At 33.2% G+C, this 18,356-nt stretch overlaps 4 protein-coding genes across 6 annotated transcripts; 2 read left to right on the top strand and 2 right to left on the bottom strand.

The window, feature by feature from the left end:
* Window positions 1-176: 176 nt before the first annotated feature.
* On the bottom strand, window positions 177-5,733 carry LOC111681798. Of its 2 annotated transcripts, none has more exons than XM_046950200.1 (3): window positions 5,434-5,733; window positions 4,036-5,368; window positions 177-3,590 (listed from the first exon to the last, which is right to left on the bottom strand). In XM_046950200.1, exons 2-3 carry the CDS (start codon window positions 5,317-5,319, stop codon window positions 723-725), a joined length of 4,152 nt encoding a protein of 1,383 aa, XP_046806156.1. In that variant the 5' UTR covers window positions 5,320-5,368; window positions 5,434-5,733; the 3' UTR covers window positions 177-722. The 2 variants fall into 2 exon arrangements, with proteins under 2 accessions (XP_046806156.1, XP_023299463.2); XM_023443695.2 differs by having other exon boundaries at window positions 4,036-5,348.
* Window positions 5,734-6,105: 372 nt separating this feature from the next.
* On the bottom strand, window positions 6,106-17,317 carry LOC111681812 (Bloom syndrome protein homolog). Of its 2 annotated transcripts, none has more exons than XM_046948733.1 (10): window positions 17,066-17,317; window positions 11,981-12,110; window positions 10,947-11,926; window positions 9,869-10,819; window positions 9,154-9,705; window positions 8,269-9,091; window positions 8,000-8,196; window positions 7,842-7,932; window positions 6,385-7,386; window positions 6,106-6,323 (listed from the first exon to the last, which is right to left on the bottom strand). In XM_046948733.1, the coding sequence occupies exons 1-10, from the start codon at window positions 17,075-17,077 to the stop codon at window positions 6,277-6,279; spliced, it is 4,785 nt and encodes a 1,594-aa protein (XP_046804689.1). In that variant the 5' UTR covers window positions 17,078-17,317; the 3' UTR covers window positions 6,106-6,276. The 2 variants fall into 2 exon arrangements, with proteins under 2 accessions (XP_046804689.1, XP_046804690.1); XM_046948734.1 differs by having other exon boundaries at window positions 17,122-17,317.
* On the top strand, window positions 12,490-13,705 carry LOC111681804 (methylglutaconyl-CoA hydratase, mitochondrial). The gene is made up of 2 exons (XM_023443702.2): window positions 12,490-12,630; window positions 12,693-13,705. Exon 2 carries the CDS (start codon window positions 12,704-12,706, stop codon window positions 13,610-13,612), a length of 909 nt encoding a protein of 302 aa, XP_023299470.2. The 5' UTR covers window positions 12,490-12,630; window positions 12,693-12,703; the 3' UTR covers window positions 13,613-13,705.
* On the top strand, window positions 15,220-16,515 carry LOC111681805 (thiamin pyrophosphokinase 1). The gene is made up of 3 exons (XM_023443703.2): window positions 15,220-15,504; window positions 15,585-16,094; window positions 16,153-16,515. Exons 1-3 carry the CDS (start codon window positions 15,261-15,263, stop codon window positions 16,278-16,280), a joined length of 882 nt encoding a protein of 293 aa, XP_023299471.2. The 5' UTR covers window positions 15,220-15,260; the 3' UTR covers window positions 16,281-16,515.
* Window positions 17,318-18,356: the final 1,039 nt, after the last annotated feature.

The raw sequence follows: 18,356 nt of genomic DNA, 5'->3' as shown, positions 1-18,356 counted from the left end.
AAGTTTTAATGCAAATAGCAAAACATATCTTAAGGCTGTTTTGAAATTTACTTTAATTTTAATCCCTAAAGTATGCAACACTGTTTGTGCTTTAAACGGTAGATAAAGCAGTGCTAAATTCATACTGCCAAACCAGGCAGCATGATTGTTTGACAATTAAAACTCGATTTAAAATGAAAATTAGAAAATTAAGTTTTTTCTTCTTTTTCAACTGAAACTTTATTACGTTTTTGTTTTGTTATTGTTATTGATGCTTTTTTTCTCTTAATAATAGATTTCTTGTTATTAAACTATAAATTATGTTTAATTTAATAAAGGGGAAGGGGGGACATGTGTTAAAAACTAGATGATAAGAGACTTGTGAGAAATAAAGTAGAAAAATAATGTAATTAAATGAAAAAAAAAACTTTAGCTGGAAAGGGCTTAATAAAAGGTATATATATAAAGGTGAATTTACAATTGTATATAATAAAAAAAAGATAAATACTTATAAATATGATAAAACATAATAAAATAATGCATTCCAAAGAAATTAAAAGAAAAACATTTTTAAATAGTTTCAGACAAATGTTAAACTAGTTAAATGTAAGAGAGTGTGTTGTAAGAAATAAAATAAAAAATAATGTAATAATTATTTCAGTTATATGTATATATAATATAAATAACTTGTATTTGTTGTAGTTATTACTTTTCATTATTTTGTTTTGTGTAATTAGGAAATCTTAACCTAAAAGATATTGTTCATCAGATTCAACATTATCGGGATCAACTTCTTCAATTTCGGCCTCTGCCTCTAATAAATCTATATCGACTACATCTTCCAAACCAGCACTACTATCATCCGCCTCAGCATCTAGGCCTGACGCCTCTAAATCATTGTTGTTTATTACTCCCTCGCCATTACCCTCGTCATCCTCATCGAGTGTAACACAATCGTCTTCATAGTTTTTCATTTTTTGCACCATATTGGGATGTTTATTCTTTAAATGCTCTTGCATATTGCTAATATGGAAATATTTCATAGAACAATAGCGACAATGTAAATAGGCGCCATAGGGTAAGTGCTTGAATTTATGCACCTGTAGATCGCGTAATTTGCGTCCATTTACCGTTTCATTGCATTCCAAACAGAGGTGTAGTTTGGCACTGATCTTTTTGAAATTTAAAACTGTACGATTATTGAGATTATGTTCGATATTTATGTGTTCACGCCAACCGCGTGTAGTATCGAAATCAGCTCCACATTGGGGACAATTCAAAGTAAAACAGCCCTGATTTTCGGTAGTTGATTCACTGGAATTCGCCGCATTAGTTGATTGGGCTGGCAGTGAGGCGCGTGTAGGCCAAGAGAATTTAGCTGAACTGCCACCACTAGTGCCAGTTTCCGTAGTTGTAGTATTAAAATCAACACCACTTTCTTCGTCATTATTAAAGGCGCTGCTAGTTTCGCCACCATCCATAAAACTAGCTTCCGGATTAATGCCCGAACATTTGTTGGTGTTTTTATCCAAGTGTTTGAAAAACATTTGCTTACGTACAAACTCTCCCTGGCAGGCGGTACAGCTGAATGATTTATATGGCAAATGTCTAAATTTATGCGATTGCAATTGTCCTATAGCGCCCTTGGTGTGCGTGACCGTGACTCTTTTATAGCACTGCAAACAAATGTAATGATGTTCATCCAATTGTCGGAAATTCAAACCTTCGCGACTATTCAAATTGTGCTCTTCTACAATGTGTTTACGCCAAAAGACATGAGAATCGAAACTTTGATTGCATGAGGGACAATGATACGTTATAGTTTCATGATCTACAGCATTGTGAAAAGATATAACATCTTCGACAGTTTTCAAACCCGGTGGTCGATTTGTGTTGTTAGTAGAAGGATCGGTATGTCGTATAGGTCTAGCGGGGGCATCATTAAATTCCTTAGAAGTAGAGCTGTTTGTATGTAAATTTGAGGAATATCTTTGCTGTTTTGATTCCATAGAGGAACCGCCACCACCACCACTTCCTGCTGCTCCCCCCGATCCATCCGCAAGTTCTACTATGTTGTGTCTTTGTCGCAAATGGGCAATCATATTGGGTTTGTGATTGTACGATTGGCCGCACAGCAGACACTTCAAATAAAGTTTATAAGGACAATGACGAAATTTATGATCCTGCAGACCCTTAAGTTTTGAACTAGTCACGGTATCCTTGCATTGTCTACACTGATAACGAAATTTATCCAAAGCACGAAAGCCCAAATATTCACGTTTATCAAAGTTATGTTCAACATTAATATGACGACGCCACTGGATTTGTGAGCGAAATTCTAAGCCACATTGAGGACATAAATAAATAAAATTACAGTCCATGGTTGTGTGATCGTCTGGCTGAACATCAACATCCCGACTGGGCACTAATAAATCATCCGTATCATTAGATTTCTCCTCATTTTGCTGAGTGCCCTGATTCGAGGAAGAATTTTGATAATCAACAAAATCATGTTCCTGTTTAATGTGATATTGTAAAGCTTGCGGTGTGGGAAAAATGGAACCACAGTCGACACATTTATGTCGGGTAATTTGTTCCACATTACTATTACTACTTCTTTTTGGCGGTGTATTATATGGGGAATTATTATTTTGATATAAATGAGCATCACCTTTGGCGAAATCATAGCCACCCACTACGGTTACATCGTCATCATCATCATCGTCTTCAATTAAATGTACAATTTCATAGGTATAATTTGAAAGTCTTACAATTTCCTTAGGAGGATAGTGAGCTATTTTATAGGGTTTTTTGACGAATGGTTTGAAGGTATTAGCCCCACTGCCAGTGCCACCGCCACCGCTGCTACTGCCGTAATTTGTGGCTGCTGCCGATGGTACTGGATTAATTTGTCCATAGCCTGGGCCTCTTGCTCCCAATTTATGAGAGTTTCTCAAGTGCTTGATTAAACCTTTACGATCGGTATAGGTTTTACGACATAAACGACACTTGGCAAACGATTTATACTGCATGTGAGTCATACGATGCTGTTGAGCATTCTGTATGCCATAGGCATTCGTTATAATCTTATCACATTCCCTACACTTCAATTGACGATCGTTTATATTTTCAAAATTTAAATTTTCCAATTCACCCAACTTATGTATCTCTACAATATGTTTACGCCATACTTTCTTATCATTATATTCCTTACCACATGCTGGACAAATATACGTTATATGCTGTTCGAATACATCACGTTCCTCTAATCTCGTAGTATAGACATCCGGTCCTGCTGATATATTTTTACTATCTGACGTTCCAAAACCACCCCCACCACCACCTCCGCCATCTTCATAATCATCCGCAAAGCCACCTCCGCCGCCACCACCAAACCCAAATGCTTCTTGACTATCGTCATCGTTATTTTGTGCAGCAGCTGCTGGTGTATTATTTTCCGAAACCAAATGATGTTTAGCGGCCAAATGTTTGACAATATCCCGATTTGCATTAAAAGAATCAAAGCAAAGTTTACAACTCATCCATTTTTTGTAGGGTAAATGACTGAATTTATGTACTTGTAGACTGCGCATAGAAGAGTTTGAGATGATCTGAAAAAAGGAATATTTTTATAAATAATTTATCGGCGTATTTAAATAAATAGGTATTATTAGAGATCTAGGGACCAAAAAGGACCGATTCCCAAATCGATAGATGGGTTTATGTTTAAATTTAAAATATGTATGGTGAATTTTATCATAATATTAGGGTTTTAAATTAACTACGGAACATTCTTTTTATTCTAAAGGTGGCTTTTTGTGAGGGTCAAATGGGCCCCGATCATTACGAGTTGTATGAGGGCCGATTCTAACTATATTCATCAGACTTTGTCCACAAACTTTATATGGATAGCCAGTCACACAGATAGACTCTGAAGAAATTTGAAACTTTAAGGTGGGTTTTGTGAACAATATTTGTATGTGTTACATGCATTAGCACAAAATCCAATACAGAGGTCGGTGTAGGATATAAAAATTAAACAAAACTATTACTTACCACATTACAACTCATACACTGAGCCTGTTGATTAAGAAGTTCACGAAAATTCAGACCCCTTCTTGTACCAAATTCATGTACATATTCAATATGTTGACGCCACTGAGCTTGTGTCTCACACTCGGTACCACATTGGGGACAAGTGAATAGAACATACTCTTCCAATGAAGCATCTATTTCATCTGTTGCAGAAGATTTAGTTGGACGACTTGTTAACGTTTGATCGGGAGCTGAACCATTTGTAGAACCGTCATCCAGAAATGCGGGCAATTCCATAGCTGGCCTTTTGGCTGGCGGTGGTTGACTATCATCGCCCATCATATCATCCTCCTCATCTTCATTGAGTACTTCATTTTTCACTTCAATGTTATCAAATAAATCTGTAGCATTCTCTTTAACCATACCAATCGATATTTTAGGTCTGGCACTATTTTGAGGTCCTCCGCTGCCATCTGAGCGACTCAATATTGAGCGTATTGTTTGCGGCTGTGTATTGGCATTCTTAGTTTTCGTATGTTCCTTTTTAAGCAGAGCAATCAAATCGTCACGGTGGGTCATTCGCAAATGCACCATAAGATCTTGACGATATTTATACTGACGCTTGCATACCATACATTTGCTACATCTAAACGGTAAATGGGTGAATTTATGCTTGAGTAAATTCTCCATACTGTGCATAGCAATACGTTTATGGCATTCCATGCATTCATGATAGAGTTTATCGAGTTGTATGAAATTTAAGCCACGACGTGTATTAAAAAGATGTATAACATTCAAGTGATTTTTCCAGGCATCTTGGGAACTGAATTCATGACCGCAGGCCGGGCATATATAAATGACTGCATCTTCGAATTTGACCATAGCATTGTAGTATTGGTCTTCTGGCGTTAAATTCGGATAATCTTTGTCGTTTACTGAGAATTTATTGAATAAAGAACGATTTTGAGAATTTGATGATTCTAAACCGAAATCAAAGAGGGCATCATCCTCTTCGCGATTACGAATACGACTGTCGTCTTCGTTATTGTTTTCATTGTTATTGGCAGCGTCAGAGAGAAAGTGTAATGGAATATTGTTGTCATTATCATCATCGAACATTTCTTCGGCAGCCTCTTGAGGCTCTTCTTTAACCTGCATATTCTGTACTGGTGAGGGTATACTAAATGGCACATCTTCACCACCGTCACCTTCCTCATCTTCATTTTCCACAGTCGCATCATCCATATTGCTCTCATCTGGCTCAAAATCATTGGTAAACATATTCCAGGGTTCTAAATTGTCCATTTTTTGTGTTATTTTCCCAAAAAAATAGACTGGAGAAAAAATATATAAACTATGCCATTTACTATTTCCCTTTTTTAGTTTAAAATCCAGTTTTTTTGTGTTAAATTCTCTTACCTTTTTATTACATTTGCTTTTTGTTCGCTTTCGCTTTTTGTGCCTGCCTGCTTGTCTGCTGTTTTTTTTTTCTATTTTTCAATGAGTTACTTTAGATTGTTCCACTTTTTATTTTTATCCTAACCATGTACAATTTGGTGGTGGATTTAAAACTTCAAACAGTTAGGAAGTGTTTAATAGTTAAATTAATAAATTAAATTATTTATTTATCAATTTTCTAAATATTTTTATTGTTTACGGCATTTTTACGGAGCTCTTCAAAAAAAGAATACTTCAAAATATACTTGCAATTATTTCTGTAATTCTGCTTTCGCATTCATATTCGTACAAGCCCAAGCCGTTTTATCGGCTATAGTGTTGCCAGTTTTTTGCCAATAAACACAGTGTTATCGACCTGTGTGCACTGTATTACTATTTTTATGTGAAACAGTTTTAATACAACTCTGTATAATGTTGATGACTAATTTCAGTTAATATATTATATTGAATATAACAGTATTTCACAGATTGGATGGAATTCAAGTCGTCCCACAACTGTTAAATGAAATCTTTAATATTCAATCGAATCATTAACGTACCCGCCCATCGTAATGTCCATTTTAACCAATACCATTGAATTTATATGTATCTCAACATATTATTCCTTTGGCTATGTAACAATTAGAATTTCAATTAAATTAAAAAAAAAAAATTTATTTATTAAATTAACGGCTATTTTTATAAATGCTTATTAATGCTCTTAAGAAATCTAATTAAGTGATAAAATACAAAAAACTATATGAATTTATATGTATAGTAACGAAAAGTATTAAAAAACACTTTAATAAAAAAATAATTAACAAACTATTTTGATGTTGGTAAAGGCATCAATTGAAAACCGCCACTTGTACCTGAAATATTTTAAAAGTCCTATATACAATTCAATTAAAAAAGACAAGAAATTTTATTTACCTGTTCTCTTTGCAATCCATGTGCCACCACCGCCACTATTACGTGCTGCAGCACTTGATGCTCCCCGACCACCACGCGCTGCTTTCTTACGTCCTGGCGAACCAAAACTCTTTTTGCTGGTATACTTACGTCTAGGGGAAGATGTTGCGGCTGCACCCCACGATGAAGAAGCTGCCGCACCTCCAGATTTACGATATTTCTTGGCGCCTCCACCTCGCCAACTGCGTTTTCTCTTACCGCCACGATAACTACCACTACCACTTGCATTAGAACTACCTTGTGAAGCCGCAGCTCTACCCCAATCTTCACCATCATCATCTTCCATGTCATCGCTACTATCCGCACGTACACGTTTTAGTGTTGAACTTTTGGACGGCGCCTTTTCCTTTTCTACTTCCTCCAACTCCTCCAGATCCATTAGCAGACATAATTTTTCGGCAGCATAATTCCTTGTTATTTCTAATAACTTTTCACCATATTTATCGAAATTTGCCTTTGTTACATGAGGTATTGAACACATATCCGCTTCAGTTTCGGGCAGTAGCTCTGCCATAGCCTTAATCGCCTGTATGTTCATAATACTAGCCATAGTAACATTTCGTGCAGCCGCAATTGTACGACAAAGATCAAGTAGATCGGAATAACAACGTTCATAGATATCTTTAAGTTGTTGACTACTTTTCGATGATGCTTTATTCTCACTCTCGACCATTTCATTACTAAGACTAAGGGCCTGAGCTTTACCTTCTTTGCGCGTCAATGGGAATTCCATAGTGAGTTTTTCTTTCATTATTATTTCAACTTTAGCTCCTAAATAGATATACGCCTGCGGTATATCATTGGCAAAAATAAGATCTTCACGTAAATATTCCTGTGTTACCATTATGCGTAATAGCCTTTGAATATCGGCTTTATCCCAATCTTTAAGAATACCATGATGAGGTGTTTTATTGTGACCATTATCGATGATTTTCTTTATATTTGAACCTTTAAGAACATCAGCTGTAAAGAAAGTATTGTAATTTTAATATTTTTTGAACTCTCATGTTTCTAGACAAGCCTTAACTCTAGTCCATTCTATAGAATACTATAATCCAGGTTATGGTCAAGCTTATACTCCAGTCTATAGTGAGGACTGTTGTCCAGTCTATAATGAATACTACAGTCCAGTCTATAGTCAAGACTATAGTTCAGTCTCTAGACTATTATCACTATAGTCAAGCATTTACTGTATTCAATCACGTATTTAGTCCAATCTAAAGTCAATGCAATACCAGTCAAGTCCAGTCGATAGTCAAGACAATATAAAGTCCAGTCTATAGTCAACACTATAGCCTAGCCTATACCCAAACTTAAATTCCAGTTTATAGTCACGACTACAGTCCAAATTCCTGTCTACAATTAAGGCTATAGTCTGTAGTCTCTAGTCTTTATGACAACCAAATTAATTATATTACCAATATGCAGTAGAGTAAATCGAGAACGCCCACTACATAAGTCCTTTACACAGCGCACAATCTTTCGACAATGTTCCAAAGCATCAATTTTCTAAAAAAAAAAATGGATATGGGAATTATACCAAGCTCTTAAGATTTCCTTTTTAACTTCATTTTACCTGATAACGTTTCTGCTTTAAACAATTATCACAAGCAGTTTCTTTAGTTTTCAAACAATCCTCACGAGTAAAATGTTCACCGAAATAATCCAACTGCTGAGCTCGACGACAATCGGCAACATTTTCACAATAACCCACAATACGATTTAAATTTTCCACATGAATTCTTTTAACATCATAGTTTACAGATTTGTCCACTGTAAAGAAAAACAGAAAAGAAACGGTTTTCGTCGATAGGCATTGGAAAACAAACTCCTTGTTAAACTTACTATCCATCATTTTGCGATAACGTAACATATCACCATAGTTATAGTACAAAATACAATGGGCTAATTCACCATCGCGTCCAGCACGACCGGCCTCTTGATAATAGCCCTCTATAGACTTGGGCAACGAATAATGTAAAACAAAACGTACATCAGGTTTATCAATGCCCATACCAAATGCTATGGTAGCACATATTACACGTACTTTATTAGTTATCCAATCCTTTTGTCGGGACTCTCGTACACTATCACTTAGGCCAGCATGATAAGCACATGCTCTTATGCCCGCCGAACACATACCTTTCGCTACATCATCACATTCTTTGCGTGATAAACAATAAATAATACCGCTATCGGTAGAAGGACGAGAACGTATAAATGTTTTGATATCTTCCAATGTGGCAGCGCCTTTTTTCGGCAGTACCGTGTATTTGAGATTGCTGCGATTAAAACTAGATAAAAACCATTTGGGTTTTGTTAAGTTTAACTGTTTTAATATATCCAGTCTTACACGTGGCGTAGCAGTTGCGGTCAAAGCCATGGTATTGACTTTTGGGAAACGTTTTCTTAATATGCCCAAACGTTTGTAGTCGGGACGAAAATCATGACCCCACTGTGATACACAATGAGCCTCGTCTATGACAAAACGACTAATAGAGTTGTTCTTATATAAAGTATCTAAAAGATCTTGAAATTTAGCCGAACTTGATATCTTTTCAGGCGTCACATATAAAATTTTTATCCGTGGCGGTGTGGTCTCTAAATCACAGTATATAGCACGTTGTTCCTGTATAGATTGATCACCAGAAAAGTTTTTGGCATAGATCTAAGGGAGAAAATATCAATATTATTTAAATTTCACCCTAATTGTTAGACAAAACCACTTACATCCAGTGAAGACAATTTATTTACTTGATCGGAAATAAGAGATTTTAAAGGACTTATAACAATTGTAACTCCCTCTGTAAGTATGGCGGGTAATTGATAACACAATGATTTGCCACCACCCGTTGGCATTAGAACAAAACAATCATATCCCAATAGAGCAGCATTTATCACCTGCAATTGATTGGGACGAAAACTTTTAAGACCAAAATTAAAGCGTAAAGCTTGCATCATACGCTCTGAATGTGGATAATTACAACCATCAAATTCACCGGTTATACCATCATTATGAACATTCGAATGAAAATTACCAGCTATTTTTTGAGCAGATTTTGTTAAAGTCGGCCGTATATCCGTTTTTGTTGTGGGCGTTTTTAGCAAATCATTTGCTAAAGATGAACGGTGGCTAGTACTGGGTCGATTATCGAAATCTTCATCATCATCTATAGTTATAGTGGTGGTAGCAGAGGTGCTGATTGACGGTTTATTATAGTTGGAAGAATATTTTGCCGCTGCTTGTGAATAGGCCAATTCAAATTGTTCCGGATCATATATCTTAAAGAGAGTTTAATTAGTTTTCTTAATTTGGATTTTAAAAAGTATATTCTTTGAGCTAATATTTTTAAATTTTTTAATTCGAATTGAGAAATTTCAAGAAATCAAAGAAAATTAACATAACTTATGCTGGATAGTTTAAAAAAGTTAATTTTTCACTTACTGGAAATCCATCTTCATCAATTTCAGGTGTTTTAGCTTTTTGATTAGTTTCCACCGGAAATGTGATACGTTGTGCTGGTGGCTGTTCCTTAATCGGCTGTTTATCCTCATCAAAATCTCTATAGGCATAACCATTGAACAGGGATTGACGTCCCTTTAGCTCATTATCTTGTTCTTTAATATCATTTAATAAATCATCCAATTCGCAATCATCTTCTTCAATATCTGCTCCCAAATTATCTCCATTAGTTGATTTTGTATTGTTATAGTTTTTAACGTCATCGTCATAGTCATCCAAACATATGGTTTCTTTTAAATAAGTTTGTTCCTCATCTTCCTCCTCCTCATCTTCACATAGATCATGTACTAATTCTTCCCTAAAACGCGTTAACTCTGACATTTTTTCTACATTAACTGTAGAGATTTTTTCTTTGCTATTGCTGGGCTTTATTTCTATTAAATCATCTTCATCCTCAGGTGCTCCATTACAATAGTTGCTTCCGCTGGTGGTAGGCTTATTACATTTGTTTATTATATTTTGTTCGGCTTTTATTTGTCTTTCCTCTTCTTCCATATCATCGATATCAAAATCGGGTTCAGGTTCCAGTTGTATTGTGGGTCTATTTGGTTTTACCTCAATTTTTGTGGGAGGTATTAATTGTTTTAAATTGTGTGACTTTTCATCTTCATCCTCTGTCTCTACATCATCTATATTTAAATATGTGCTTTGTTGATGCTCCTTTTTTTCCAATGTAGTATTAAGTAGTTTAGTTTTAGCTTTGAATTTTTGTCGTATTATTTTTAATTTCAGAAATGTACCCGGCTCAAAGCCTCCAATAGAATTAAAATAATCGGCTGGTATTTGATCAATTATATTGCAATATTTTTCCATCAATTCGGAGTATTTCGTTTTGAAAAACGATAAGCTTGATTTGAGTACATGAATATTTTCCTTTAAATGGAAATACGATAAAAGCAATAGTAGGTATCAAAAGATGATAGAATTACTTTTAAATAATACATGCAAATCTAACTAAAACTGGAAAATTCAAATTGTTTGTATTCAATATTGTACTTACTTCGTTAACGCCCGTTTTGAAATGATGACTTTGCATTAAATCACATAAATAATCATTAAGGCCACTTTCAAAAACTATATTTATATTGGGTTTTTCCACTTTTTTAGAGCAGCTCAAATTATCATCTGTTGTGGTTTTTGTTTTTGTTGCTGCAGATTCCGAGGCATTCACCAAATTTTGTTTATTGTTGCTTTCGATAGTGGCAGGCTTATTCCATTTCTTCATTTCATTTTGTTCGGCTTTTATTTGCCTTTCCTCTTCCTCCATATCATCGATATCAAAAACGGGCTCAGGTTCTAGCTGTATTGTGGATCTATTTGGTTTCATCTCAATTTTTGTGGGCGGTGTTAATTGTGTTAATTTCAGTGACTTCTCTTCTTCATCCTTCGGTGAGTAATCATCATTTGTTTTACCAAATTTACTATTTAAATCAATTACAGTTCTATTAGTGGCAGCTGAGATAGGGTTATTGTTTTTGTATCGATTAGTTTGATTGACCAGATCATCAAAACTATCGTCTTGATCATCTTCACATGATATATTTAAGACTTTAGACGATTCAGTTGATGCTGCTGTTGAGGAAGAATTTTTAATTGGTGTAAGCGTAAATTTATTGCGCTCTCTAGTCATTTTTTCTATACTTTCATTAAGAGATTTCATAGACGTTTGATAGGTATTTTCGATGTCATCAAAATTAATTTTCATAGGGGAGTTAAGTATTGAACTGGATAACGTGTCCTGTTTTAAGTCTGTGCCAATATTGGTTTTAGTTTTTATAGGCGCTAAAGGTGATTTATCAACATCTTCAAAAACATATTTTTTAATTAATATATTGTTATTATTGTTTTCCTTTTTGGCTGGAAGTTCTTTGGATTTCTGTGAACTAGTGGTACTTTTCGCATCATCTTCCTGTTCTTCATCTGTATCAGAGTCTAAATAAATAGGATTCATAGGTTTTCTTGCTGCTGCTAGTGCAGTATCTAAAATAATTATTCATTAGATTTAATCACCAGAAAATGTTAAACTATTTTTACCTTTTTTATTTTGACTACAACCCAAAAATGAACTCAAAGACATTTGCTTTGTTTTGGTTGTTCCAGATCTCTGTGATGATGTTATTTTCTTTGACATTTTTCTGCTAATTTTCAGAGTTTCTAACTTTAACTGTTATGTATATGAATATTTGTAAATTTATTTATTAAGTTTTTTAATCAAAATAAATATTTCTGCAATCCATAAGGTTGTAAACACAAAACAAAATAGTTAAACAGAATTATCAACCAAAATCCGCGCAAATAATAATAAACAGACATATAAAGCTGCCAGATTATGAATAATCACAAAAAAAGGAATTTACAATAATTAAAATATTTCATTTTTTCATTAAGAAAGCAATAGACTTTTTATAAGTTAAAACCAAAGGTATCGAACTGAACGTATCAACCACAGTCGAGCTGTTACAACAACAACTGAACGTTTAAAAATAAATAATTTATGTAAATAACATAAATTCAAATCTTCAAATTCTTCAAAATTTGCTGATAAAATAACAAATCTGGCAATAATGTACAAACCGAAAAGTGCTACCATAGTTTAAAATTTGACTATTTTTGGGAAAAAAGTGGCAGCATAAAACATCATTGATAAAAAGACTCGAACAGCTGTTTGTTTTTTTTCGCAATTGGTACGGTTGTTTTATAATCATTTGCCAATTTTATTAAATTTTTTTAAATTTTCACCTTTCAGCCACCAGAAATATGTCAATTATCACTACAAATTTATTAAAAACCGCTCGTTTAAGCCTACGCAGCCTTGTTGTCCCTAGCATAACAACAAAATATAAATATTCTGTACAAGCTGCTACGGGTAACGAGGTTGTTGTCCAACGTTTGGAGGGCAGTCAAACTGGCATCACAGTTTTGGGTCTGAATCGTCCAGAAGCTAAAAATGCCTTCAGTCGTGGTTTGGTGGAAACCTTCTCGGACATATTGTCAGAACTAAAACGAGATAATCAATCTCGTGTGGTTATTTTGAGAAGTCTTACTCCCGGTATTTTCTGTGCCGGTGCCGATTTGAAAGAACGCAAGAGCATGAAACAAGAAGATGTTAGTGCATTTGTCAGCAGTTTACGTGAACTTTTGGTGACAATTGAACAATTACCCATGCCAGTCATAGCGGCTCTGGATGGTGCCGCTTTAGGCGGTGGCCTGGAAATGGCTTTGGCTTGTGATATGCGTACCGCAGCAGACACAACAAAAATGGGTTTGGTAGAGACCAAATTGGCAATTATACCCGGCGCTGGTGGTACCCAACGTTTGCCTAGGATTTTATCACCTTCCTTAGCAAAGGAATTGATATTTACTGCCCGCGTTTTCAACGGTAAAGATGCCAAAGAAATGGGTATTGTTAACCATGTAGTGCCACAAAATGAAACTAAAGATGCTGCTTACCAAAAGGCGGTAGCTTTGGCTGAAGAAATTTTACCAAATGGTCCAATTGGTGTTCGTATGGCTAAATTAGCTATTGATAAGGGTATACAAGTTGATCTTAATAGCGGTTATTCCATTGAAGAGGTATGCTATGCTCAGGTTATACCTACAAAAGATAGATTGGAAGGTTTGCAAGCATTTGCCGAAAAGCGTAAGCCTGTATATAAGGGAGAATAAAATTATCAAGAATTTTAAACTGTAATTTTTTATATCGGAAATGTGCATTTATTAATTTTTTAAGTCCTATTATACATTTTGTAATTTTGAAAACATTAAGTCGTTATTTGTGGTAGAGAAAAATATATACACATGAATTGAAGAGAAATGAAAAGAAAAACATTAGAAATTATTTGTAAAATGGGAGGTTATATTAAGGTTTAAACTGTTATAATGTTAAATTTCGAAGAGAAAATAAAGAAAATTTATTAAAATTGTGTATAGAAGTATATTAATGTCAGGAAGTTAAATAACTATTCTTAATCCGGTTATGGAAAAGGCTTAATAATTGACCACCCTAATGGGTTAAAAAAAGAAAAAATTTCATACTATGGCAATCTAGCATTTTTACAACGTTGCCGTATCAAATTTAAATAAAACAAAAAAGTAAACAAACTATGGCGCAGTGTACACTTAATAAGGTAGCCTCGTCCGCACAGCTGATCATCAGCTTTTACAATCTTATCTGTCAAAATTCCTGTTTGTTTACATAGAAAAAAATCGCAAAAGGTGTAAAAATTTTAAAAAGTGAAGAAAATTATGTCTTTAAAGGATTTTTCTAGGTCAATCGTGATTAAATGTCTTTGATATCCTTCTCTCTTGATAAAAACAGAAAATCTTTAGCTCCGGCATACGTTCCAAATCAGTTTCAACTATTTTTAACACGACCAATCACTTTTCACAAAAAACACGTTTAATTCGGAAAATTGGTCTTCCCAATAGATATAGTTATGATTTTCAGACATTCCACGTTTAATTAATATAATATATTAATATTAATAGTTAAAAATTTAAATAATTGCTAAAAACTCATATTTTTATTGTGTTTATTTGTTGCTTTTTCATTCTACACACACAGCTTTTTTTGACAGATGGGATTATTCTACAATAACAAATCGCCTGTTTTTTTGTATTGTTGTATTTGTTGTACACTGCTATGGCGCAATTTACATGAAGACTTTTCAGACGTCTGTTTTTTCCAATTCTTTTTTGAGAATCTTCAAAAAAATCATGAACATTTATACGGTGATTTTTTACATGCAACAATGCATGTCTTTTTTTGATGTTTAATTGTATAATCCTTTTTAATTACTTATTCGTAATTTAAAAAAATTTAATTACACGCTATAGTATTTTTTTTAATGCAAATTTTAATGTTTTCATGTAAAAAAAGACATAATTAATTATTTTACATGAGCATAATATCAACAGTACGAATCAGTTTAAAGAGGAATGTCAAAAACAATCATGAAAATCCCAAATCATGTTTGTTTTCTTACCCCCCATTCTCCTCTTCCCCGCTCACCAACAATCACCGACAAACATGAAAACAGACGTCTGGGCAAACATGAAAAAAAATCATCGTGTAAATTGGGTGTATGTTAATTAATTTCTGGAATTTTTAATATTTTTGAAAGATCTAACCTGGTTAAAGTTATTTCCGAATATAAATCATATGATTCCAATCCTAAATAGCGAAAGGATGATAATATTTTTGTAGTCTATCAGAAAATAAATAATATTCCCAATATATACATAATACTCACGCACGAAAATTACAACAATGGCAACACTGACGAACAGCTGTCTTGCGGTACCATTTAATTTGATGCGTACAACAACAACAATTTTATTTTTTTGGTGTAACTATAAAAACTATAGCAAATATAGGAAATTTATAATGTCCAATGATTTGGGGTCAAAGGCGAATGGAGGACTTAGCAAAAGATTTCAATGGCAACCAGCAGATATAATAGAACCACCATATAAAGTCGGCAAAGGTCATGTCTGCTTAGTACTTAATCGGGAGATACGAATACCTCAACATGTGGTAACAGAGTTATGGCAAAATGGTAAATGCATCAATTATATTAGACAATTATATTAGTCATAACAATTAATATTTCTTTATACCAATAAAAACATAAATTAGCCACTACACGCTATTGCATTGATGGAGGCGCCAATCGTTGGCGACAGTTTCTTAAGTTGTACGAGACCACCGGGGAGTGCGTATTAAAATCACCAGATATAATATCGGGAGACTTTGATTCTATAACCGAAGAAACAAGACAATATTTTAATAGCCAAGACACTCAATACATTCATACGCCCGATCAAAGTGCTACCGATTTTACGAAGGCCATTAAAACCGTTAGACCCATTTTACAGGAGCAACAAATACAAGACATTATAGTATACCATGACACTTCTGGACGTTTTGATCAGATAATGGCTAACATTAATACCATATATAAATTCGAACAAGATTTTTTCAATATTTATTTATTAAGCGGCAATTCATTGACATGGCTTCTAAAGCCAGGCAAACATTCCATAACAATACCCTCGGAATTAGTGCAAGCGCAGAGATGGTGTGCTTTAATACCAGTGGGTCAAGAGGCTACAAATGTTACAACCAAAGGTTTAAAATGGAACTTAAGTATGTCTTCTTAATACAATACTATATTCGTATATTATTAATTACCTTCTAATTTCAGCTAATAGTTGTTTAAAATTTGGCGGCATGGTTAGTACTTCAAATACTTATGCCTTATGTTCGGTGGAAGTAGAAACCAATACACCTTTGATATGGTCAATGGGTATATTTAATTTTAGTGACGATTAACATCTATAAAAGGCGTATTATACTTATACATACATGATTTCTAGCTTCAATTTGTTATTTTAACTGTGGTTATGCATTTTATTAGTTGAATTTTATTTTATATTACTATTTTTTTTTTAATTTTTAATTATACACTGTATATTATTTTGCTTGTAAATTGCTTGTTTGTAAATTGAAAATATGTACGTACAAATGAAATCCATTACACAATATAAATATAAAAATTCATGTTGCACATAGAATTTTTTTCAATTGTTTTCATAGGAATGACTGTGATAGGATGGACACTGTTTGTTTTTGAGTAAAATATGAAATTTCTAATTCTATTGAAATTTTTCTAAACAAGTTCATTGAAATTATTCAAGAAGATTAACTACGAGGGTGCTGATGTTTGTAACATCCTTAAATACTTGTAACACCAATCGGCTTGGAATCGTTTCCTGAGTCAATTAAGCTACATCCGTCCGTCTGGCTGGCTGTCCATGTAAATCTTGTGCACAAGGTGGATGAAATTTGGGGAAAGTTCTATAGAAATTTTAATGACATTACCGATTTTTTTTAATGATCGGCCCCCATAATAACTCCTTTCAGAAAATGACTTGAAAGTCAAAATTTATCTATAAACACTAATTACTCTTTTAAATTCTACATAAGTGACTTTGTATGGATATTACCATATTATTCCCTACTTCCCTTTAAGCCCTTTTGTAAAAAATCTCTTTTTTTGCCAAAAATAAATAAAAATATTCTGGAAGAAAGTTAAAAAAACATACAGACATACATACCATTTTTAACATGTGGTCGGCTATGCCCGACTATACATTTATACTTGCTTACTTACGATTCCGTTGTTTCTCGGAATACCAATTTTCCATCGTAGCTAAACTTAATGCGAAAACGCAATCGAAGTGCAGAACAGGATCTAAATTTTTGAATATTTTTCGAACATGTTAAAGAGCTTATGCTATGTTTTCACTGGCTTCAAATCTACTACATTTGCGTAAACCTCTTGGAGGTGTTTCCATTTATTTTAATTTATTTATTAAATACCATTAATTTTAAAATTATAATTTGTTTTTTTTAATTTTCAAAATAAAATGTCACTTTTTTGATCAAAACATTCAATTTGAATTGATAACCTATTGTCGTATTTTCTTATCCTAGACACAACGCAGTGTTGCATAAGCAAATCTTGTTCGAAAAAAATACATTTTCGATATGTTTTAAATCAAATCTAGCAGATTAGGAGCTTTTTTTCGAGTTGGCAATCAAATGCCAATTAAAAGTCTGATTAGTTAATCTAAAAATAAATTCAATCTGATGTTTATTCCTTCTAAGGTTTTTGAGTACAAGATTAAATTTCGCAGTGTTGCCATACAAAACAACAGAAAACGTAACTGTTTGTTAACAAAACAATGCATTTTTTATAAAAAAAGAAGAAGACAATTAAAAATATAATATGAAAATTAATGTAAACTTAAATTTAAAACAATAAAATATATTGTAAAATCCCTATAATTTATAATAATCGATAAATCAATCTTTTTAAAGTTTATTTTAGTAAAAATTATATTAATTATTTTGCATCAGCTGTTTGCATTTCTAGCTCAAGTTTAAACCACCTCCATTGGGCGTTTAAACTAGCAAATAAAATTAACTAAATTAATATTCAAAAACAGCTTTCGAAAAAGTATTTTTTAAATTTTTAAACATTTTGAATTTTATTTAGTTAAATTTAATTTTATTAAAGATTTCATAAACAAACTACTTACAAGCGAAGTTAAAAAAAGAAAAATATATTAAATATAAATTAAAGTCGAAAGTATTAGTCAATATTTGATGCTAAATAACAAGATCAGTTTTGTGTGTTTTGTGTAATTTTCATTAGTTTGCTAGCAATTATTATTTCTGTTAAACATTAGTATTGAAAAAAAATTCTAAATAAAAATTTTGATTTTATTCAAGTCAAACTTCATTAAATTTAAACGATTTTTTATTTCGTAAATATTTTTATGTATTTTTTTATTTGTTTAAAAATGATCTAAACACAGTCTTAAAAGCACATAAAACTGACAC

The sequence above is a fragment of the Lucilia cuprina genome, chromosome 4 (assembly GCF_022045245.1).
Source record: "Lucilia cuprina isolate Lc7/37 chromosome 4, ASM2204524v1, whole genome shotgun sequence".
NCBI lineage: Eukaryota > Metazoa > Arthropoda > Insecta > Diptera > Calliphoridae > Lucilia > Lucilia cuprina.
This window is presented reverse-complemented; position numbering and strand designations above follow the sequence as displayed.

Coding starts and splice junctions, on each gene's coding strand:
- LOC111681798 (XM_046950200.1), bottom strand. CDS start 5,319: ATGGACAATTTAGAACCCTGGAATATGTTTACCAATGATTTTGAGCCA. Junction 3,591..4,035: donor AGTGTATGAGTTGTAATGTG/GTAAGTAATAGT, acceptor TCCTTTTTTCAG/ATCATCTCAAACTCTTCTAT.
- LOC111681804 (XM_023443702.2), top strand. CDS start 12,704: ATGTCAATTATCACTACAAATTTATTAAAAACCGCTCGTTTAAGCCTA.
- LOC111681805 (XM_023443703.2), top strand. CDS start 15,261: ATGCGTACAACAACAACAATTTTATTTTTTTGGTGTAACTATAAAAAC. Junction 15,505..15,584: donor AACAGAGTTATGGCAAAATG/GTAAATGCATCA, acceptor AACATAAATTAG/CCACTACACGCTATTGCATT. Junction 16,095..16,152: donor AGGTTTAAAATGGAACTTAA/GTATGTCTTCTT, acceptor TTCTAATTTCAG/CTAATAGTTGTTTAAAATTT.
- LOC111681812 (XM_046948733.1), bottom strand. Junction 10,820..10,946: donor TCAAAACGGGCGTTAACGAA/GTAAGTACAATA, acceptor TTCCATTTAAAG/GAAAATATTCATGTACTCAA. Junction 7,933..7,999: donor TAAAGCAGAAACGTTATCAG/GTAAAATGAAGT, acceptor TTTTTTTTTTAG/AAAATTGATGCTTTGGAACA.